A 23,311-nucleotide genomic window follows, 5' to 3' on the forward strand; every position below is an offset into this window, starting at 1 on the left:
AAGTTTACTTATTTACTTTCATCCAAAGAAATACAATGTATGTTTTTTTTTTGTTTTTTTTTGCTAAAACTTTACTTTTGGTTTGATTTTCCATCTAAAATCTTCAGAAACTTTGGTGGCATGGACTTTTTTTTAATTATTATGGTGTGATTTTTAGCTAAGCTACATTTGAAGATGTTTTGAAGTTTTGCATTTTACGTTTTACACTATACATTTACATGCATTTCAGACAAATAAAGGCAATAATTATAAAGGGCTACCTCCACTGCAATTTTTCTTCACTGTTACAGAGAAACCAATCAACCCAGTCAACTTTTAGGATGTCCAACCTGGATCAGATTATTTTTGTTTCCATTATTCCCTATGACATGACATCATTGTTACTTTTTCATGAGGATGCCTACGTGGCGCTCAACAGCAGTAGATTGGGCCTCATCACAAACTGAGCCGAGTCGATCGTTTCTCCGCAGCCGCTGTCCTTCAGGATGCCTTCCGCTGTTGGGTATTCACAATTTTTATCTTGTAACTTCTCCTCTGTTATTCGCTGAAAAACTCACCTATCGAGTATTTTTGTGCTCAGGCCAAAGCGATAAAATGATCACATGACTTTTGCCGCCATCTTGTGGGATCTTGGTATGAAGGAACTATTTTGAAACATTTGCGAATTCACCTCTTTGCAGATATATTTTTTTTTTTAACCTATCCTCCATTATTTGCTGAAAAACTCAGCAAATATTTGTTATTTGTGTGCAATAAAATTACTGTATCACTTTGGCGCCATCTTGTGTTGTCTTGATACCATGGAACTATGTTGGAGTGAGTAGGAGCATTTCATTCAGACAAAAATAGTGCTTTGAAACCGTCTTTGGCACCTGTAGGCAATTTGTAACCTTTTTTTTTAAGGGCGGTGTCGATTACTCACAGATGTTCACTATTCGTGCAGGGTTTGATCCCTCACTGCAGTTAAATAGAGTACGTACAAGGCTCCACAATCTACTGTATATGGTTGCCATAGTGTGGTAGCTTTCCAGCAGCAGCAGTCCGTTGCCATGGCAACAGTGCACGCCGGCAGTGTGGGGGTGTGCATGCATTCCTTCACCTCAGGTAACCGACGATATCACCAAGATCAGCTGCTAGTCCATTTAATAACTGCGCAGCATATGTTATACGTCAAGTGTGATAGCTCGAGCAAAATTGGCTGAAGAGTTCTGCTCACAGATATGAAAAGAAGACCAGATACGCCAGCACGATGTTGCAAACTGGCGAAGCGACATTCCAACATGGCGGCCACATTGGCAGGGACAATGTTGCCATCAAAGGCCATGCATGGACATTGAAAATAAGTCCTAACTTGCTCATTTCTCAACGGGTTTTCACGAGATGTACTTTTTTTTTTTTTTTTTTTTGTCAATGTCAAAGTGTGTGCTATTATTACAGAACACTTGAAAAAAAAGAGCCTCAAAGATATTTTTACCTGTCAAAGGTTATTCCCAGTTCCCTTGCTGTAATTGTACAAAGTGAATACAGTTTAATGTGGAGGCATCCTTGTAATTTGGTTTTCTTGCCATCCACACACATGGAATGTCATGTCAAGGAATGCCATTACTTTTTGTTTTTATAAAGTTACTACCATTATTGTTATTATTGTTATTATTATTATTATAAAGTTATAAAGTTAATTATGGAGTGCTATTTTCCCTCATTAAAATACACATTACAAATATTTTGGGGGAAGACTGGTACGCATTACTGGCATTTGCATTCATTTCAATGGGACAAGCTGATTTGAGATACGATATTTTGCGTTAGGAGCGTGGCCAAGGAACAAATTAAACTCAGTCTCACGTCACCACTGTATTGTAGCATCGATAAATAAGGATGAAATGCTGCAGGTGTACCTAACAATTTATGATTGTGAGCTATAGTAATAAATTGTTACATTCAGGAACACATTTTATTTTTGATTCGGTTTATATTATATTAATGCTATTACTACCGTATATTACCACTACCTGTTGTGCATGTGTGGTCTCCCCCATCACTCGATGAGCTCTGTGCAGCGGGGCGGGGCTGTTCGGCTCCCAGCGGGAGAGAGAAACCACATCACAAGTCACAAACATCACACCGGAAGTTAGGGTTCCGTACCTCCGAAATAAGAGCATACAGCTGAGTGTGTCTGCTTTAGTTTTCGGGGGGGTGCTCTTGACATTTTACAGACTATACCATCATATGTTTGCTATTCTAGTGTAATCTATTCTATTCTATTTTATACCTTTAAAATGGGATTAAAAAGTATTGTTGGACATGCAAACTACACACAGGACACGAAGGCTAGATTTGAAATCTCAGAACTGTGAGGCGGATGTGCCAACCAGTCATCCACCGTGCCACCTAACAACAACAAAAAAAAGACATCATTTTTGTAAGTATTAAAATGTACAATAATACAATATAGATTTTTAGAGTTCAAATAAAAAGGCCATAGCCATTTAATCATAAATAAATTTTGTTAATAGAATAATAGAAAAGGACTATAGAATACAAACAAATAAAGGCAGATATCACAGTTTCTTAAAAAAAGAAAGATACGAGAAATACAAATGCACAATATGGATTTTTAGGATTAAAATAAGGCCAAACCCATAACACAAGTTTATTGTTGTAAATTACACACCGTATGATTAGATGAAGAAAAGCTGATTATATACATGTATGATAGATAGATAGATAGATAAATAGATAGATAGATAAATATATCATATTCTTGCTACATGTACCAGTTAGTAAATCGCACGCTACGGCAGTCCTTTACTATTTTTGAGCGCGTTTTCATTTATTTTGAAGGCTACAGCCGGAAGTAGTACGTAATCTTCCGCTAACTTCGCGGCGCGGTGCTTCCTTTCTCCGCTCTCGTCGGCAGGTTGGCAGCGAAGGCAGCTGTTGCCATTCCACTCAGGCACTGGCGAGGCGAGCCTCACTGACAAGAGACAAAGATGAGTCTGTGGACACCGATGTAAGCACATCACGTCCCAAAAGAAAAATTGTAAAAAATTATTTATATATAAAAAAAAAAAAAAAAAAACACAGTCTTTGATAAAGGGCCGAAAGTTAAATCAATGGTACAGAAAAGTAGTATGTCCAGGACGCCTTCCACCTCGACCCAGGAGATCCAAATGGACATGTTCGACCCCCATCCTCAATCACAGGTAAGGACGAGAGGATTTGAAGAAAAAATGCAAAAAAAAATACATATTTATGACAAACAATTAGGCTGTACTTGTTTTATGGCAACAAATTGAATGGTGCGTGTGTTTTCGATGAGAGATTAACAGGTTGTTCGACACTTGCCTATTTGCTTTCATGTGCTGATTTGCCCAGGAGAATGGTTAACTTCCAATTTCCTCTCATATATTTAGATTCATATACATTATATATGTGTTTTGTTTTTTTTTTGCATGTGAGCAGATGGTGATTGGTGGTTAATAAGCAGCGTTTGTGGACACAGTGATGCGATAAGTGATGCAAGGATGTCCATTGGATGCAATGCAAAGCCACGCCTTTGTATAACTACACACACAACACTGTGTCATGATTGTAGAAAACAGACACTTATAAACACATTTTATAGCAAAGAAAATCATATTAAGATCTAACAAAAATAAATAAATGGAGGCCACTATATTAGGTACACCTGCACAATTTAGTCAGCCATCCAAACAAAGATTGTGTTTTTACAAAGATGATAATGCTCACTTTTGAAGTTGTAATTTCATCCCTTCATTATTGCGCATGTCGTTTCTAATGTTTCCATGAAAAAAATAAGCTAAACGACTAGGTCAACTAGGAGAAATAATAACAATTACTACTACGAATAATAATAATATATTTTGTATATTTTAAACAATAATAATAATAATAATATATTTCTATTTTTATTGTCAAAGAATAAATATTATTTCAGTTATTTAAAATAATAGAACAACAAAAATAGGAACAGAAAAATTACATATTTAACACAACAGTAATCATCTAAAAATAAAATCAATAAATGTTGCTTTGTACAAAATTTAAAAAAATGATACAACAATAAGTATTTGGCGTAGTATAGTCAATGTTGTAATATTTTTAGAGAAAATGAGCTTGGCTGAAATGAGGTTAGCAGGTATGTCAGATGCATAAATAACAGTACAGTACATATTTTATTTTGTTGTTGTTGAAAATGAGAAAATCAATCAAAATTTGGAACAGTATGATAAAATAAATGTTCATATTTTTATGGATAAAAATGAAGTTAGTAGCTCTGTTGGATGCCTAATTTGTAAATATTAGTTTAATATTAAAAGTATTGAGTTAGTCGTATAATTTGATATCGGTATTTTATGTAGGTATGTGTGCAGTGCATACAAATTTAGTATAAGGTGTTTGAAAATAACATCAGCGCATCATTTAATCTGTATCATCTATCTGATTAGATCCCAATAGGATAGTAGATTGCGCAGGTGTACCTAGTATTTTGCCAGGTGAGTGTGTTTTGGTTCCATTTTTGCTTCCATCACTGAGAGTATTGATGCTCTTCACTTATCCATGGTGTCACTTCACAGCAGCCATAAATAAGCTGTGCCTTCCTTTTTGGGTGATTGAGTGTGGGAACATAATATAACACAACGTTTTTGTTTTTGTTTTTGGGGGGGGGGGTTTGGGGTGAGGGGGGGGAACTGGAACAAACACACCCACGCTCAGCATACTCATTGTCTCTCCACATGCAGAGAGAGAAATCAGCACTTCCAACCATGCCTTCACTCCCACTCCTCCCATCCTCCTCATCCTCTCAGCTCCCTCAAAGTTCTCTGTGTTCCAGGAACCTTGAACTTTGGTCTCAACTTGTGTCTGATGTCACAATATATATATATATATATATATGTTCTGAGACACAGAGAAAATCCCTAAAAATTTGAAAAAGTGTGAGATGTTAAGTAATAATTTGCTCCACCTTTTCCTGCAGCAATGTCAGCCAGTCTGAGGTCACTAAAAACCAATAGTGTACTTGTTTGACACACAAAGATGAAATTTGGGAGTACAGCGCCTCCAGATACGAGGAACATAACTTCATATTCATATATTCTTTATTTTTTTTGCGTACGACTAATTATAGTGCTGTACTGATGAGCCGAGAGGAGTCGTAATGCCTTAATGAACAGTAAATCGGCCGGTCTGTCTTATACTGCCCCCAGGTGGCCAAGGCGGGCACACCAGAAAGGGCAGCACCATAGCCCTCTAACTGATGCACTGTGACAAAACCTGCTTATTTAGTTTTTATTGTTAAAATTAAGTCATTTCTGTGCCTTTTTTTGTTGTTGTTTTTTTTTGTCGGACTGCAATGGACAATCAAAACTGCTGAAAAAAAGTATTTGTACCCCCATTTTGTTCATTTTTTGCAGGGAAGGCTGGAATAAATTAATGGCATTTCCATTCATTTCAGTGGGGAAAAAAATGATTTGAGATACGAGTGTTTTGAGTTATGAGCACATTCACAAATTAAAATTTAAACAACTTCAAATTGTATTTCTTCGATGATATCGTTTCTATTTTTCTATTTCACTATTGATTTATTATTTCATATTTAGGATGATTTGTATTTATTCTATTGAGGAACATGACATCAAATGACACCGCAACAAGTGGCCGCCATCTTTGTAGAATTTAAAAACAAAAACAAAAACAAAACACAAGCTGAGTGCTTCAAATGCCTCTAAAATCCTCCATAATAAATAAATTCATGAAAAAAACAATTGATTCCTAAAGAAAATGACCTATTCTACTTCTCACCAATAATTTTCCAAGTTTTTAAGTTTCAGAAACATCGTCTCAGAATTTCGGCCCATTTGAGCGATTGTTGGATATTTAGAACTGAAACTTGTCAACCAATCAGAGAAGGGTTTCCCCGAGTAACAGACGAAATGAGACGGTCGTGGAGATATGTTGAGAAATAATTAAGTTGAACTGTTTTACTCTAATTTGAAGAGTTGGCCAGCTTGTGTCTGATGTGTCGAAAAAACTTTGTTCTTGCATTTGATCTTTTCAAAAACATTTGTCGACATTTGGATGTCAAAAGGAGCAACTACTCAAGTTAGCAAATACTTTGACATCAAACGGTATGATCTTCAAACTCAAAGTTTGACCTGGCTATTTTGTGCCCGATACCCATCCAAACAATCGGAATTATAGGAATTACGTCGAACTACCATGAAACTAATTGAATTGATTTAAAGATATCAACCAGGGGCCAGGAAATGAAACTTACCCCGCCACGCTTCCACTTAAATAAACACCCCTGCTCTCGTCCTCTTTAATTATATACTACTTTTAATCTGATGGGACGTTTACCAACAGGAAGCCCCTGCACTTCCTGTCGCTGGCATTTCCCTGCCCTTTTCTTCTCTTCCCCTCCCCACTGACAAGGAGCCACGCCATCCTTCCCTCCATAGTGCATACCTCCCTGCACTCACATGCATTTTTTAAATACTACCTGCTAAAAAGCTAGAAAAAAAATATAAACTTAGATTTATGTAGTACAGTTCAGTTGTATTTAACATTACCTTTGCATTGAATTTTAAATAACTTATTAAAAATTGTTGAGGTACAATTTTCATTTAACTTTTATATGCAACAAATTTAATGAAATCATTATTTAACTATAGTTCCCCCCCCCCCCCCCCCCCCCCCCCCCCTACATTTAAATGCAGTGTTAATGTTCATAATGTTACAGTGGCTTACAATATGGAACCTCGCTCCTTTTTATGAAAGCATAGGCCTACTATGCTACTGCATTTTAACATTGGTCATTATGGTGGCACTTGTACCACAGATGCATTATTTGCCTTGAGGATGTTGATGGAAAAGTACAGAGAAGGTCAGAAGGAGCTACATTGTGTCTTTGTAGATCTAGAAAAAGCCTATGACAGAGTACCCAGAGAGGAACTGTGGTACTGCATGCGGAAGTCTGGAGTGGCAGAGAAGTATGTTAGAATAATACAGGACATGTACGAGGGCAGCAGAACAGCGGTGAGGTGTGCTGTCGGTGTGACAGAAGAATTTAAGGTGGACGTGGGACTGCATCAGGGATCAGCCCTGAGCCCCTTCCTTTTTGCAGTGGTGATGGATAGGCTGACAGATGAGGTTAGACTGGAATCCCCGTGGACCATGATGTTTGCAGATGACATTGTGATCTGCAGTGAAAGCAGGGAGCAGCTGGAGGAACAGTTAGAAAGATGGAGGCATGCACTGGAAAGAAGAGGAATGAAGATTAGCCGAAGTAAAACAGAATATATGTGCATGAATGAGAGGGGTGGTGGGGGAAGAATGAGGCTACAGGGAGAAGAGATGGCAAAGGTAGAGGACTTTAAATACTTGGGGTCAACCGTCCAGAGCAATGGTGAGTGTGGTCAGGAAGTGAAGAAACGGGTCCAAGCAGGTTGGAACGGGTGGAGGAAGGTGTCAGGTGTGCTATGTGACAGAAGAGTCTCTGCTAGGATGAAGGGCAAAGTTTATAAAACAGTGGTGAGGCCAGCCATGATGTACGGATTAGAGACAGTGGCACTGAAGAGAAAACAGGAAGCAGAGCTGGAGGTGGCGGAAATGAAGATGTTGAGGTTCGCTCTCGGAGTGACCAGGTTGGATAAAATTAGAAATGAGCTCATCAGAGGGACAGCCAAGGTTCGATGTTTTGGAGACAAAGTTAGAGAGAGCAGACTTCAATGGTTTGGACACGTCCCTCTGGACGTGAGAGAGAGAGTGAGTATATTGGTAGAAGGATGATGAGGATGGAGCTGCCAGGCAAGAGAGCTAGAGGAAGACCAAAGAGAAGGTTGATGGATGTCGTGAGGGAAGACATGATGGCAGTTGGTGTTCGAGAGGAGGATGCAGGAGATAGGCTCTCATGGAAAAGGATGACACGCTAACGGGACAAGCCGAAAGGAAAAGAAGAAGAAGAAGATTATGGTGGCACTTGGTGTAAAACGTAATTGAACCAAGGTACATATTTTACGGTAGAAAAAGCTCTCGTTACACCACCCAAAAAGAATTTCACCAACAATTACATACAGTGGCGCCTTGTGATATGAGATTCATTTGCTCCGTGACCATGCTTGGATCTCAAAACACTTGTATCTCAAATCATCTTTCCCCATTGAAATGAATGGAAATGCAATTAATCCGTACCAGCCCCGTTCTTCAAAAACACCAAAATTCAATGTTTTTTACACTGTTGCATTCAACAGTATTGTACTGTATAAAAACCCGCACTAATATGACATAACCTGCAGACACGGAAAATGCGAGCACAAAACATGACTGCACCTAATGTGTTGTCCTCCCTGTTTGTTGTTGTTGCTGCTCCACATATTTACAAATTCTTGCTCGTTTCTAAAAAAATTGGCCTAGCAACAGCTCATATCTCAAGGCATCTCAATGATGATCATGTCTAAGTTTACTCACTGATTTACTAACGCAGTGTGAAATCTGGGCCTGCTTAGTTGAACTCCAAGTTATAATTCTGTTTATGAATGGCAACAGGTGGATGCACAGGTTAATTGTACCTTCTGCCATCTTGTGGAAGAGCTTTTCATTGTTCTGTCTGACACGGATTAAAAGCATATCAATTCATTTCAATTGAGAAAATTGATTTCCTATACGGTGTTCTCTTGCTATATCGCGGTTCACCTACTGCGGATGCAGTACATTGCAGATTCACGTCCTGCTTTTTTTCAGTACAGTACAGGTGTGCTAAGTTATCACATGGAACATAGTAGCAAAGTGACAAGAAATGTTACTTCTTTGTACTCTAACCACCAGTTCACTTAGTAAACAAATACAATCCAGCTCAGCCTTTGGCTGGTGGACATCATGGCAAGAAATATGTATTTGCTGGTGCAGAAAACTCATTTGAAACAGCATTTAAAAATATCATATACTGTATATACGTTTTCAGAGGCTGTTTAAAAAACAAAACAATCTTTATTGTGGTTGTAGTGGCGTAGAAGAGCACTGCATCATACCGAGAGCTGTTTCTAATGTGTGCTTCGAGTGTCCGGTGTGTGTAATACAAGCGCACATTGTGTTCGGCGGGCTCCTCTCTTGACAAGAAAACACACCTGTCTCCGCGCAAACGTGATTAGTCGGCATTGCGTAACCATGGCGATGTAGGCAGGGTGGGCTCCTAATGTAATGAGTGGCCTCCGCCCAACCCGGATAGAACCAATTTGGCAGAGGTCCGACAATCTGATTAGAGGGTTGCAACAGAACATGAAAAATGAGGAGTCGCCTGAGTTGTTCATGAATTGTGTTCGTGTGCTTGCGTGTGTGTGTGCGTGTGGCCACAGCGGCCGGCCGGGGCTTTCAGAATGATCTGTTAAGATAAATGACTGTGTGGAGGCCAACTTTTAACTTTTTTTTTTTTTTTTTTCTTCAAACCCACACCCACCCACCTCTCTTTCCTCAGGGCAAGTACGCCAAGAGGAAGAGCCGCTTCAAACGCTCCGATGGAAGCACCTCTTCCGACACCACGTCCAACAGCTTCGTCCGACAGGTAACATCCATCCCGCTTCTGCACAGGTGTCAAACTCAAGGCCCGTGTGCCAAATCTGGCCCTTCAGCGCATTTAATAACTTTTCCTTGGCTTTTGTTCAGACCTACTTATCCGTCATAAAATGTCAAATAATCAAATGGTGTGGCAATTACGGTTATTAGGGTTCCCACACAGAACATATTAGGTAATTAACAGGAAGTGTAACAGTCGCACGCTTTAGCCATACACCTAGTCAGTAAATAAATACAATGCAGCTCAGCCTCTGTCTCACAGATGTCATGGCTAGCGAAATGTTTTTGGCAGTTCATCAAACATTGGTAGCATGGTCATTAAGACTGTACAAACCATTACTGTTACACTTGTCTGCACCATTCAGTTCCTACAAAGAAGACAAACTATTGATGATGCACTTTCCTTAAAAGATTGAAGCTTTTTATGTTTCATTTTGAATGCCATTAAATGTGTTGCTGATCACACAAAGGTTAAGGTGTTGTTGTTTTTTTTGTACTGATGTGAACTGAAACCGTGACATTAAAACATAGGCAGGTTGGAACGGGTGGAGGAAGGTGTCAGGTGTGTTTTGTGACAGAAGAGTCTCTGCTAGGATGAAGAGCAAAGTGTATAAGACAGTGATGAGGGCAGCCATGACGTACGGATTAGAGACAGTGGCAACGTAGAGACAACAGGAAGCAGAGCTGAAGGTGGCGGAAATGAAGATGTTGAGGTTCTCTCTAGGAGTGACCAGGTTGGATAAAATTAGAAATGAGCTCATCCGAGGGACGGCCAAGGTTCGATGTTTTGGAGACAAAGTTAGAGAGAGCAGACTTTGATGGTTTGGACACGTCCAGAGGAGAGAGAGTGAGTATATTGGTTGAAGGATGATGAGGATGGAGCTGCCAGGCAAGAGAGCTAGAGGAAGACCAAAGAGAAGGTTGATGGATGTCGTGAGGGAAGCCGTGAGGGCAGTTGGTGTTCGAGAGGAGGATGCAGGAGATAGGCTCACATGGAAAGGGATGACACGCTGTGGCGACCCCTAACGGGACAAACCGAAAGGAAAAGAAGAAGAAGAAATGAATTTCCATTAGCTTTAGACTTCAAGACAATAACTTTGCATTTAATTTAGACTGGGGCCAAGCGTTTTTAAACTTGGGTCAAATGACCTTAGACTTACTTCCCACTAACACCAAATGAATTTGCTTGAAACCAAAAAGACTCAAGACCTTGACCCAATGGCTCAGGAGTTCCTTTTGAGTTTTGACTCAGATAAAATAACTTCTGACTGGGTATGTATGACTTTAGACTTGTTTTAGACTTAGAACTTATGTTGGCTTTAGAATTTATAACTACATTACTTTAGACCTGCGTTAGCTAGACTGCCTTATTTGGAATTTGCTTTAGACTTGGCCGCACAACTATTCTTCTAGACTCAATCTTCAGATTTGCTTTAGACTTAGACCAAATTACTTAAGGCCTCAAGGCTCTTGTCATGTTTTAGATTAAATTAATTGGAGCACGGGTTGGTTTTAAATTTGGACCATTTGGACTAATTTAACGAGTGACTTTAGATTTCTTTAGATTTGGATGAAATGACCTTGGACTTTGGACTCATTACCTTAGTTGTTAGGGACTAGAACTAAATGTTTTGGAACTAACCTTGGTGTTAGACTTTGAATCGGTTACCTTTGAACTGCCTTATTTGGAGTAAGTTTGTTGGAATTACATTATATGCTGACAAAGGCCTTCGAACTTAGGTTGATTTTGTAATTTGAGTAGATGACTTTAGACCTGCTTTGACTTAGATCTTGTTTGAGGCTTGGATCAAGCTTTAGACCTCAAACTAATAACTTGGGACTTGGATCAAATGACATTGCACTGTGAGTTGTGAAATGTCATTATAGTTCGGGTTTATACCGCTGCGCGTTGCTTTTGCATGCACATGACTTCCTGCCTTTTCATTTGAAAAACACTACCACCAACAAGCTTGTAGGTGCCCTACAGGTTTCTATACATTCACCTTATTTTTCTGTTTCTTTTTGCTCGAAGTGAGGCCCCGTATATGCATTACAGTCTCCCACACACCTACGCAAGACCATACTCATTCAAACACGCACACATGCACAGATACACACAATCAACCGTCGGCGGAGCTGGCTGGTATACCGGGGCCTGGTTTCTATGGCAACCGGGCCACTGAATCTCCCCGTGTGCGCAGCCACAGTGGGATGGAGATGCAAGGGAGACGGTGCTTCGATGGGGCTCTGTTTGTGTGCGTGGGCGCCACCGCGACCTACGTGTTTGCGTAGCCTCGTTCGCGTATCAAGTTCAAGAAAAACACGATGAAGATGAAGATGACTGTCTGCCGCGGGCGCTGCTGATGTGTGCTGTGCTTTCCTGGGCAGCGACATAGATGGAAGGGGATGTGATTTTGTACAACTGTTACACTGATGATAGTATCAAAACAGTCACATTCATTTAGGCCTGAAGACTCGGTTTATTTAAAGACCCTGTAAAGTGAATTCTGAGATTTGTTTCTAAACGCATTGAAGTTTGAAGATAATTTTTTGAAAACGTGCATAGAATGAGAACTCCATAGTCCTGAACTATAGCCTTAAACAGTTTTTCACTATTTCAGTTTTCCAGATTTTTTTGGCTGTGGCTAAAACAGGTCCGGTGATGCACTGGCATGAGTCGCCCCTCCCTCCTTATATAAGAAGCTGAGCTGCCCAGTGTTGTAGTTGGGCCACTGGCATGAGTCACTCCTCCCCCACTAAAAGATAGAATTTGTGCCGCAACCGTGTGCAGTTCACTAGTTAGCTATGCCTACACCCCGAAAGTGCATCTTCCCTGGAAGCCACAATTTACAGAACAGCTCGGTGTCGTTATTTAAATTCTCAAGTGTTATGTATTTTGTCTCAAGCAAAGTGTTGTTGGTTTTTAATTAGCAGGAAGCATGTGCTCAAATATCTGCCTATCTGTCATATAGTCTGAGCACGAAGCTGAATAATGTGTGCTGCTGTGTTAAGAAACGATTGCGTTTCCCTGAAGTGTCTCTGTTTTGTGGACCTACACACCGATACAACAACGAGGAGGTGACGCAGCGGACAAGTCCGTCACCCGTCTGCGGTGGTAGCTCTGGAAGCCTGTTAGCTCGCGAGCTAACTGGTGGCTCGCGCCTCTCGTCGGGTGTGCAAAGCCAAACGACGACTCGGTGGGATGTATTCCAGCCACCGGAAGCTTTAAGCATGTATATTTTCCTGGCTCAAACATGACATGTATAGGCATAAGAAAGATTTTTTAGACATATAGTGATAGCTGACAGTTGAGTGGGGCGTGGTTTCAGCTCATTCAGCGGACATGATCACAGGGTTCTACAGTGAAGAGAATGGTCTGATTTTGAAGCCTCATTTTATATACTTGGCATTTTATCTTAATCATTCAAATCTGGCAGGGTTGTTAACAACATTTTACAGACATTTATGACTTAAGACTTATCAGGGGCAGTTGCAGCTTCAGTTTGCTAACTGTGGTTATATATCCAGGGAAAATGAGTCCAAATCAGGTCTTGGTTGCCATGTCTAGAGCAGGGGTTCTCAAAACCTTTGGGGTCAGGGACCTCTTACACAGGAGAATTTTTTCCAAGGACCCACCAATGGCAAATAAACATACAGTAACTACCATGTGCACCCTACATGTCGTAGTAATTTATTTCCCCCCCCAACATTTCAATCTAATTATTCATTAAATTCAATATTTATCCATGGTTGCTAGCTGACATGTTCTGCTTCCAATTAAAACATGGCTGTGAACAGAGAGGACCCAGTTTGAGAGCCACTGGTCTAGAGGGTTGTGTGGTGTTGCTGTCAGTGTTGACATATGAATCCCAGCAGTGCTCCGATTGCTGCAGTCTGACCAACTGGTGGATCACCATTCTTACACCCTCGCCTGCTGACTGTGTTGTCATCAACTACAGGTGGCTGTAGATCGGGTCAGAGGTTGCCCTCTAGTGGACACAATGGTAGCTAATTACTGGATCACCACCTATCTGCTTGCAGGCATCCCTTCTTTAACTAGTGAAAGGACAAGTAATCTGTTTGACCAAATCAATTTTGAATTTGATCTGGAGATTAAGATTCTGACTATATGCTTTTAGACCTACATTGGAATAGGATCAGATGACATTGGATTTGGACCTAGTAAAAGTGTCTTGGAACTTCAATTGGTTTTGAATCTGGACTATAAGATTAGCTTTAGACACGACCCAAATAGCTTTGCACTTGGACAACTTGATTTAAAGTTGGATTGATCCCAATTAAACAAAACTTGAGTTTTATATTTGGATTTGATTAGATGACTTGCCATCTGCTTTAGACTTGGACTAAAATACTTGGTACTTGATTTAGACTTGGACCAGATGACTTTGGACTCGGGCCTAATGACTTAAGACTGACTTTAGATTTAGGCTAGAAGATCCAATATTTGTTGTAGACTTGGGAAACATGAAACTTGAGCTAGGTTTAACCTGGACTAAATGGCTTTAGATCTGCTTTCAACTTGGGCCCCATTATTTAAGACTAGCTTCAAATTGGAACAAATGACTTGGAACTTGAGCTGGGTTTAGACCTGGACCAAATCACTACAGACATTCTTTAGACCAGATGCTTTGGACCAGATGACTTTGGATTTGGAATCAACATTTTAAGACTTGCTTTAAAATTGGAACAAATGGCTTGGAATTAGAGCTGGGATTTGGATTACATGATTTAAGACCTTCCCTAGACCTGGACAAAATTACTTTGGACTTGGGCCTAATGACTAAAGACTTGCTCCAGGAACTTGAGTTGGGTTTAGATCGCGACTAAATAACTGAAGACAAAATTACTCTGGATTTATAACAAAATTACATGGCTTGGATTTACAACTTGTAACTAAAGACTTAAGACTTGCTTAGACTTTGGAGAGAAGACTTAAGCCATATGACTTTGGCATTGTAACAGGTGTCTTTGGATCTTGACCAAAAGACGAAATTGGACCAAATGCTTTTAGAATTGCTTTAGATTCGGACAAAATGTTTCGTGACTTTGACCAATGGTCTTTAGTCTCATGTCTGTAAAGGTTGTCCGTAGCCATTTGCTTTCAAAGCGGTCCCGGACAAGGTTCTGTGTGTCCGTAGGAGATCAGCAGCGTCAGAATGAGTGAGTGAGCCGCAGAGGGGAGGGGGGTTTCCCTGGGCACTGCCCCGTAGCGTCCCACGTCAGCTGGGGCATTGGGTGGCTGACGGCTGCATACCAAGCCTCCTCCTTGGCCCCAGCGCACTTACGTCCCTGTTCCTGATGGGCCCGCGGCTAAATATATTTCACCAGTTTGCGAATGTAGCACAAGTCCTGCAACCCGACCCCCGTCCCGCTGGCTCCAGTTCCCTTCCTTTACACAAGGTTCACGTTCCTTTGGGTTGTTGAGGTATACGGGACAGGGGGTAGGGTGGGGTGGCTTTGGAGGGTAAGAGAGTGTCTCCTGGTTTTCTCACACACACTGCACTATTTTCTGGATCTCTCTCTGCTCATGTGCACATGTCAAGCTAACCATACACACTAGTTGGTACTTCACACACACACCGACTGTGGACTCAGGCACTGCCACCCCCCACCCCCCCTCCGGGTCGGCTGTGGTGAGGAGAGTGTGGCAAAAGAGGCATGGAGAGGACTGAGCGGCTTCAGCGGCCCGTCGTGGTAAGAGGACACTTCAGAATCTTGTAGACTTTCCGGTGGCCTTTTGTTGGTCTATCAGTGTGTTTGTACCCAGGCCTTGCCAGGTACATTTTTTTTGCTCTGAGATGTAACTTGTGGAATGGGGTAGGGGGCGGGGAATATGAATTTGCCACATTGCGTCCTGATAGCACCATATCTCTGGGTGAGGGGCTTGCTTTGTAATTCCATTTTGGGTCGGTCACAGCTGCTGGGAAGGCTCTGTGTTTTTAATTTAGACTTCCAGTCCCACCGGTTGCATTTAGTACTATGCGCACTGACCAGCCAGCCTTCCGGCACAGCATTGTGCTCATTTCAGGGGAATACATTCCACATTATTAACGCATAGAACCAACCAGTATGGATCTTGATGGTGTATTCTGCGGGTAAACTTCAGGATTTTATGTACAGAGTGATAAAAGCATCCGAAACTCAACCTATTCAACTATTCATTGAATGCATTTTACATAGAATTTAAGCCGAGACTGTAATACTCAGTATTTCTTTACTTTTATAACTCACTTCAGTAATTGAAGCACAATGTGCAATGTAATATTCGTTCCTAGACATTTTTAATTACAAAATTCTACTTGATAAATGTCTTGCCATAGAAGTAGTTTACTAACTGTGCAAGTCAAGGTTATGGGACAGGGAGTTATTTTCACCTATGATCTTCCTACCTTCAATTCATTTTTTAAAAATGTTTTTAAATCAAAATATGACAACGTTTCAACTTTACTTAATGTTATCATGGCTTTAAAACATGACCCCCCCCCCCCCCCCCCCCCCCATTCATGCTTTTACTATTAACAGCTTTTCTAGATTCCTGTTGCCTTATTAATAATACCTTTTTATATTGCTTTTATAATACTTGTGCGGCTGGCTTTTTACATGCATTCTTCATCTGTCTCTGTAAGGCTTAGTCTGAGATACTGTAGTTGTATCCAAAATTCTGCCTTTACAGAGGTAATGCTCAGTTTTTATCGACACTGTCAGAGAGATATTCATTTAACAATATTTTTACCATCGTGGTTACAGTTTGTTGTGGTGTACAAGAGCCGTTCATAGTATTTTTGTAACCTTAATTGGCTTTTTTATACAGCTCTTGTAAATATTCGTGGGTACAGGTGTACCTACTGAAGTGGCCAATGAAATTTTGTTTTCGTATTTATAGCGTTTTGATAAAAAAAAAAAAAAAAAGAGGAAACGAACTTGAATGCATGACTCACATATCCAGTGAACTCCACACACTCAGATTTTGTTGCCATGGGGCCGATGTGACAAAGCTAATAAAGATGGCCGCTCTCAGCTGCTCTCTGTGGGCTTCAGACTTGATAATTTTTTTTGTACATCAGTTACTTTTTTTCCGCCCATGTGGCATCCATGTTGTCATTCCAACCACTTCTATGAATTCTGAGACATATAACATAGTACAATGAATTTGTTTTGCTTCAGTATTTTATCCTCTTGAATAATATCCTCTGACAACAAATGACCCTATGTGAGTGTTAGCGTTCAGATGCTAACATCATCAGCTGTATGGACAGGAAGTCTTCTGTTGACACCATGCATCACTTGCCTCAACGCTTGCATCAACTTGTACTGGACTATTCTCTCCAGAAAACAGAGTTAAAGGACAACAAAATCAATTCACAATTGACTTGCTAGCGATTTGGACCAAAAACCTCCAGACTTGGACTAAGTGACTGCTTCAGACATTGATCGCATGCGTTTAGATACAATATGGTGTAAATGACTGCTAACTTATACTTGGACTGGAGAGTTGCTTTAAACATCGTCTCTCAAAAACCGTGAGACTTTGTTTAAAGACTTAAGGCCAGGACCGCATGCCTTCGGACTTGCTTTACTGGACTGGGACTGAATGAATAAGGACTTGAGACATGAAGACTTGGACCAAATGTCTACCGTCTGTCGAGTTCGTCCAGACTAGAAGTGGTCCAATCACTGAGTGTTATACCTCCAGTTTGCACACTTTCTGGTACCTTAAACTCTCTAAAGTATTTTGTATGAGAAGGAAGCAAAGATTTAGAGATGTAGAGATCTATAGAGGGGGATTCAGGAGATTCCATCTTTTCCCTCCTATAGTTTTTCAATCCAACCTTCTAAACTGCCTTTCGGGTTGACGTTCTGCCTGTTCCCTATAACTCGTTTCCACGGGTTCCAGACCAAGTGCCCGTAGGGACCATAAACTCATGTTTCTTCGTTGCACGGCGATGATGCTTCTTGACCCTCATTAGTCAAAGCTCTTTGTCCATTTGTCACGTGCCACCTTTGCTTAGCCTGCCTATCTCCCTGCCCCCACTGAATTATTCAGTATCAACGCTGAGGTGCGAATGCATGACAATGCATGCGGACTCGTCTGACAGACTACATCCCTTTTTCTACATTCTCCATGTTGATGTTCAAAAGCATTAAACCATATTTAGCGTGATTGATTATTTCAAACATATTCAAATACATTCACAACTAACCTCAAGGTTCCCCTCTCCTCCTCCACACGGATGAGGCTGAGGTGGTTACTATGACACCGCAGGGGTCTCAAGCAGCCAATGGGGAGGCAGCTGGACCGTCACGTGACTTGCAGCTATTTTGAACAGGGAGCTGTATGTGAAGTGAAGCAAGCGGCTAATTTAGAGACACAACCCCAGTGACATGAGGAAGTAAAGACAAAAGGGGGAGAGAGGAAGGAGATTTAAAAACGCTTTAACGTCTGATTGGTTGAGTCCATGGAGGGTTTTGCTTTGTTTAATTCTTCAGGTATCCGCCTCCTTTCTCTGGGTACTACCACATTCCAAAAACATGCATGTTAGGTTCATTAAAGACACTCCGTTGGTGTGAATGTGAGTGTGAATGCTTGTCTACGTGCCCTGCGATTGGCTGGCAACGAGTCCAGGGTGTACCCGGCCTCTCGCCCAAAGTCAGCTATTATAGGCTGCAGTTCACCCGCGACCCTAATGAGGAGAAGCGCTATAGAAAATTAATGGATGGCTAGCCGCCTCATTCCCTTTATTTTTTTACAAGCTGTGTGACTCAAATATTTGTAACTTATTTCAGACGTCATCCCCGCGCCTTTTATTTTGGTACAATTCAACCCCTCATCCCCCTCCAAGGTCAGCCATTAAAATCTCTGTTGAACTTCCCTTGTTGTCGGGATGCTCCCAGAGGATGAGTCAGAGCTGGTCAGTGGGGGCGGCTGGTGCCGTCCTCATTACATTCGCCGAGATGAAACAGGAAGTGGGGATGGTGTGTCTGCGTGTATGTGCGGAGGAACACCAGGAGTTAGCGAGAGTGCCGTCGCCCCGGCAACAGGGAGTGTCTACATGCGAGTCTGCGGAGCGGCACAATGCGACAGGTGGCTGAGCCAGAATCAACACTGTGGTGTTTGTCGTTTAGTAGGGAATTGCACTAAGAGAGATGAGGACCGTAACGAAAGGCAGCACGGGACATTTAACACACACACACACTGTTGTTATTTTGCCTCCTACTGTATTTAATAATGATGCCCGCTCTCATTGTCTGTTGCCTCACCAGCCAAGAGCAGTGACAATGCACAGATCACTGCTGTTACGCATCGTCCTCTTCCGCACAGAAACCTCTCCATATGAGACTGTGAATGTGCCACATGTAAAGCGAATGAGAGGAGCCAATTTGATTGGACATGATTGTGTGTTCATGTCCACAAAGACTCCCTTTTTTTAAATACCCCGGCTTGCGCCGCTGCGAAATTACGAACACCCGGTCTAACCCGTGTCCACGCAGATATACTATGCCCGCCATGCCGGATTTATGAAAAAGTCCTTTAACTGTAAACTGCTAGATTGTCCAATTTACTGTGTACATTATAGTGACCAAAAAGAGAGTCATGTCACATTGTTTGTTTTACCACCAAACACAATGGCATATGGACATGGTTGACTGTTCGGGACAAGAGAAAGACAAGTACAGTGGTACCTTCACTTACGAGTGCCCCAACTTGTGAGTTTTTTTAATTCCCTTCCATCTTCCATTTTTTGCTTTGTGTCACAAGCCAAAATTTGAGCTTTAGATAGGCCGCCACTCAAGTGAAGTGAAAAGAAGAGTGCTACAGCCGCGACTTTCAGCAATTCGTTTATTGAATGGGACAAAAAGTCAACTCACAAATGCAAAATGAAAACATTCACGAGGAGCCCGGAGGAGACGCTAACACTCAACTAACCGTGCAGCTGACCAGACTGACTCCAGGCACCTGTTGTCACTTACTCGGACACGCCCCCTTAAAGACACACATCAACACAGGAATGTACATACCCCAATTCCAGTGAAGTTGGGACGTTGTGTAAAATGTTTATAAAAACAGAATAAAATGATTTGAAACCCCTTTTCAACCTATATTCAATTGCATATACTATAAAGACAAGATATTTAATGTTCAAACTGATGAACGTGACGACATCGACAAATGGGAGTTAAAACTCTACAAAGCGAAAGCCATACAGTATATCAACAACACCCAGAAACGCCACCAGGATCTCTGGGCCCAAGTTCATTTGAGATGTGGAAAAGTGTGCTGTGGTCTGATGACTCCACATTTCAAATTGTTTTGGGAAACCATGGTGTCATCGTGTCATCTGGGCCAACGAGAAAAAGGACCGTCCGGATCGTTATTAGCACAAAGTTCAAAAGCCAGCATCTGTGATGTGTGGGGGTGTGTTAGTGTCCATGGCATGGGTTAATTGCATACCTGTGAAGGCAGCATTACTGCGGAAAGGTACATACAGGGTTTGGCGCAACTTATGCTGCCATCCAAGTAACGTCTTTTCCAGGGACATCCCCGCTTATTTCAGCAAGACAATGCCAACCCACATTCTGCACGTGTTAGAACGGTGTGGCTTCGTAGTAAAAGAATGCGAGTATTAGGCTGGCCTGCCACGAGTTCAGACCTCTTCCCCATTTAAAATGTGTAGCACATTATGAAGTGCAAAATGCGACAACTGAGACCCCGCACTGTCGAGCAACTGAATTTTTACATCAAGCAAGGGAGAGAATTCCATATACAAAGCTTCAACAATTATTGCCCTTAGTTCCCAAACACTGATTGAGTGTTGTTAAAAGGAAAGGTGTTGTAACACAGTGGTAAATATGCCATTGTCCCAGCTTTTTTGGAACCATCAAATTCAAAATGAGTGAATATTTGCAACAACAAATAACTATAGTTTATCAGTTTGAACATTAACATATTATTTGTAGTGTATTCAACTAAATACAGATTGTAAAGAATTTCAAAATCATTGTATTCTGTTTTTTTAATTTATTCATTTACTTATTTATTACATTTTACACAAGGGCTCAACTTCACTGGAATTGGACTTTGTACAGCATGCATGTGTGTGTGACCGTTGGCTTCATTAGACCCGATAAAACCAGTTTATTTATTTACGTTTGTTTATTACGTTATTTACGATTATTGTGCGTTATTCTCTTTGTGTATGTATATTTTATAATACAGTGCTATCTGTCTTTATTAAAAACATGTCCCAAAAAAATGGTGGGTTTTTTTGGGGGCTGGAACAGATTAATGGCATTTAAATTCATTTCAATGGGGAAAATGTATTTCATATACGGTTAAATGGAGGTACGAGCTTGGTCACTGCACAAATTGAAATCCTAAGTCAAGGTACCACTTTATAGACCTCAAAACATTGACATCATCAAACATCATTGTGGTCATTACATATGTTCTATGTCATCTTTTGCACTCTCTCACCTCTATTTTTGAAGCCCACACCTCATGACTCACTTGTTCTGCTTGGCGCACTCAGCTGTCTGCACTCTTGTCAGCACCACCTACAAAGCATCGGAGTGACTAAAAAAAAAAAAAAAAAAAAATAACGACGAAGAAAAAGAACAAGAGACGGTAATATAAATTGGACTCTTAAACATTCCATAGTAGAAGTTCACACCGTTTAACTGCACAAGTGGTTCGACACTTTCATGGTGGGACGAATGTCTATATTAGGGTCTGTGGTGCTAAGTCAAGTTACCCTGCATAAAAAATATGTGCTCAACGGACACTTCTATAGGTACACCTGCACAATCCAATACTTATGCTATGTCAAATATTCTACCTTTAAAGAGGTAACACTTTTTTGATTGACACTGACTGAAACTTGTCAAACAAGTTCAAGCTTTTTTATTTTTATTTATAATAACTTTGTACTGTTCTGTGTATTTTAAGCCACAAAAATGTACAAAACAATAATTTTGTACTTTACAGGAACATATGGCCACAAAAGGAAAAAAAAAATGTGCTTCAATGTAACAGTCGGCTATAACGGACAACGCCCCACCCCCCAACGGCCCTACCCCTCCTCCACCCCACCCATATTAATCCGTTATATTGAGGTTTGAAGTTCCACTGTAAAAAACAAGTAAATGAATATAATTGCAATTCCTAATTCTGAGTGTTTTTAATGTTTCGGTTACCTTTCCTCCGAGCATTATTACCTTCGTAATTCTCCCTTGATACAGCGCTTGTATTGCTCTCATCAGACTGTGCAGATGTACCTAGTGAAGTGTCCAGTCCTCGGGCCATTGTGCGTGTATGTGTGTGTGTGTGTGTGTGTGTGTAGTGGTGATGTCTACCTGAGCCAAGATGGTTTATCTGCATGGCTTACTCTACCTTTTGTTGTACGGCCAAAGCACCTCAAATTACAGTGAGTCAGCTTTCAGCTCTTAATATGAGTGACGATGTAGGCCACATAGTGTTCGCGACGTGGATGCACAAGCAGGCGGGCGACTGGAAAAGATGGCCAAACAGCAAAAAAGCACACGGAACATCCCTCACGCTCTTTTGCTTGCACGTCAGGGCTCGGCAGACTCCTACACGAGCCGGCCGTCGGACTCCGACGTGTCCCTGGAGGAGGATCCCGAGGCCCTAAGGAAGGAGGCGGACAGGCAGGCCCTCGCCACGCTCGAGAAAGCAAAGGTCAGTGGTCCGGTTGACTTTTTACTTTTTGTTTACTTTGTCAAAATAGGCTCGTTACTTTTTTTCAACATTCGCGGATGACGACACGATCTCACAAAGATTACAAGCGAGAGAGGCAGTCAACCACGGTTGAGATCTCGATTGAGATGTTGTGGCCTTATAATGCGCCAAAAAAATATGGACAGCAGCGACATGGAGCAACATGAACCAGGGAGCATTAACGACGACGGCAACAGATTCGGAGAAGCAAGCTATTCCCCATACATGGCCCTATTTAAGAGAATTTTTTATGTCGGCTACAAGAAAGATTCGTAGCTAATGTGTTGTGTCTTGTGCTGGCCTAAAAACCAGGGAGTTAAAAGAATTCTCCGTCTAATCTGAAAGAAAATACAAGTAAGGTGTATTTTTCAGTTGTTATGACTAGCTAATTTTGCATTTTTGTTACTCGGTTTACGTAACCAAATCTTTGGGAACATGTTTTGATAGCATAAAAGTGCAGCCAACACTAGACAGCTCTTAAATAACATCATGCAACATGATTTTTTATTTTTATTTTTTTTGCTTCTCAAGCACTATGTAAGTTAAAGGGGAACTGCACCCAAGATGTTAAAACGTTATTATATTTCAAATGTGCATATGTTCGCTTCAATCTAAAAAAAAGACTTTTAAAACATTGCATCTACTCGCTTACGGGGGCCGCCATTTTCAGGTCTTTTCAATCTCGCGAGAGTGCGAATTCACGAGAATGTGACTTACGCTCACCAATTGCTGCGCGTTTTATTTACTCAGAAAACCATGCGGTTAGTAAATATTCGGCAGTAACAAGCTACGCATTCCATTTCACTACATGTTCAAAAGGTACATAATAATCCATGATTGTAAACGGCATCATCTACATGTGCTTACAGACTTGTGAGCCGATCTATATTTCTTTTTGCGGATCTCTTTCACATCAAGAAGTTGATGTACAACCCTTTTACTCTTCGCTACACTTCCTCTGAT

General features: G+C 41.0%; 1 protein-coding gene across 4 annotated transcripts in view; it reads left to right on the forward strand.

Moving 5' to 3' along the window:
- The first annotated feature begins 2,971 nt into the window (after positions 1-2,971).
- cacnb1 (calcium channel, voltage-dependent, beta 1 subunit) overlaps positions 2,972-23,311 on the forward strand; it is a 40,887-nt gene continuing 20,547 nt past the window's right edge. For 2 of the 4 annotated variants that reach the window (XM_061748908.1, XM_061748909.1), the window contains exons 1-3: positions 2,972-3,206; positions 9,497-9,583; positions 22,190-22,309. In XM_061748908.1, the coding sequence (XP_061604892.1) occupies positions 3,117-3,206; positions 9,497-9,583; positions 22,190-22,309 (297 nt within the window). In that variant the 5' untranslated portion in view covers positions 2,972-3,116. Of the gene's footprint in view, positions 3,207-9,496; positions 9,584-15,055; positions 15,310-22,189; positions 22,310-23,311 lie in introns of those variants that run through there. The other 2 variants (XM_061748910.1, XM_061748911.1) reach the window with 2 other exon arrangements.

This window comes from Phyllopteryx taeniolatus, chromosome 16 (assembly GCF_024500385.1).
Source record: "Phyllopteryx taeniolatus isolate TA_2022b chromosome 16, UOR_Ptae_1.2, whole genome shotgun sequence".
Lineage (NCBI taxonomy): Eukaryota > Metazoa > Chordata > Actinopteri > Syngnathiformes > Syngnathidae > Phyllopteryx > Phyllopteryx taeniolatus.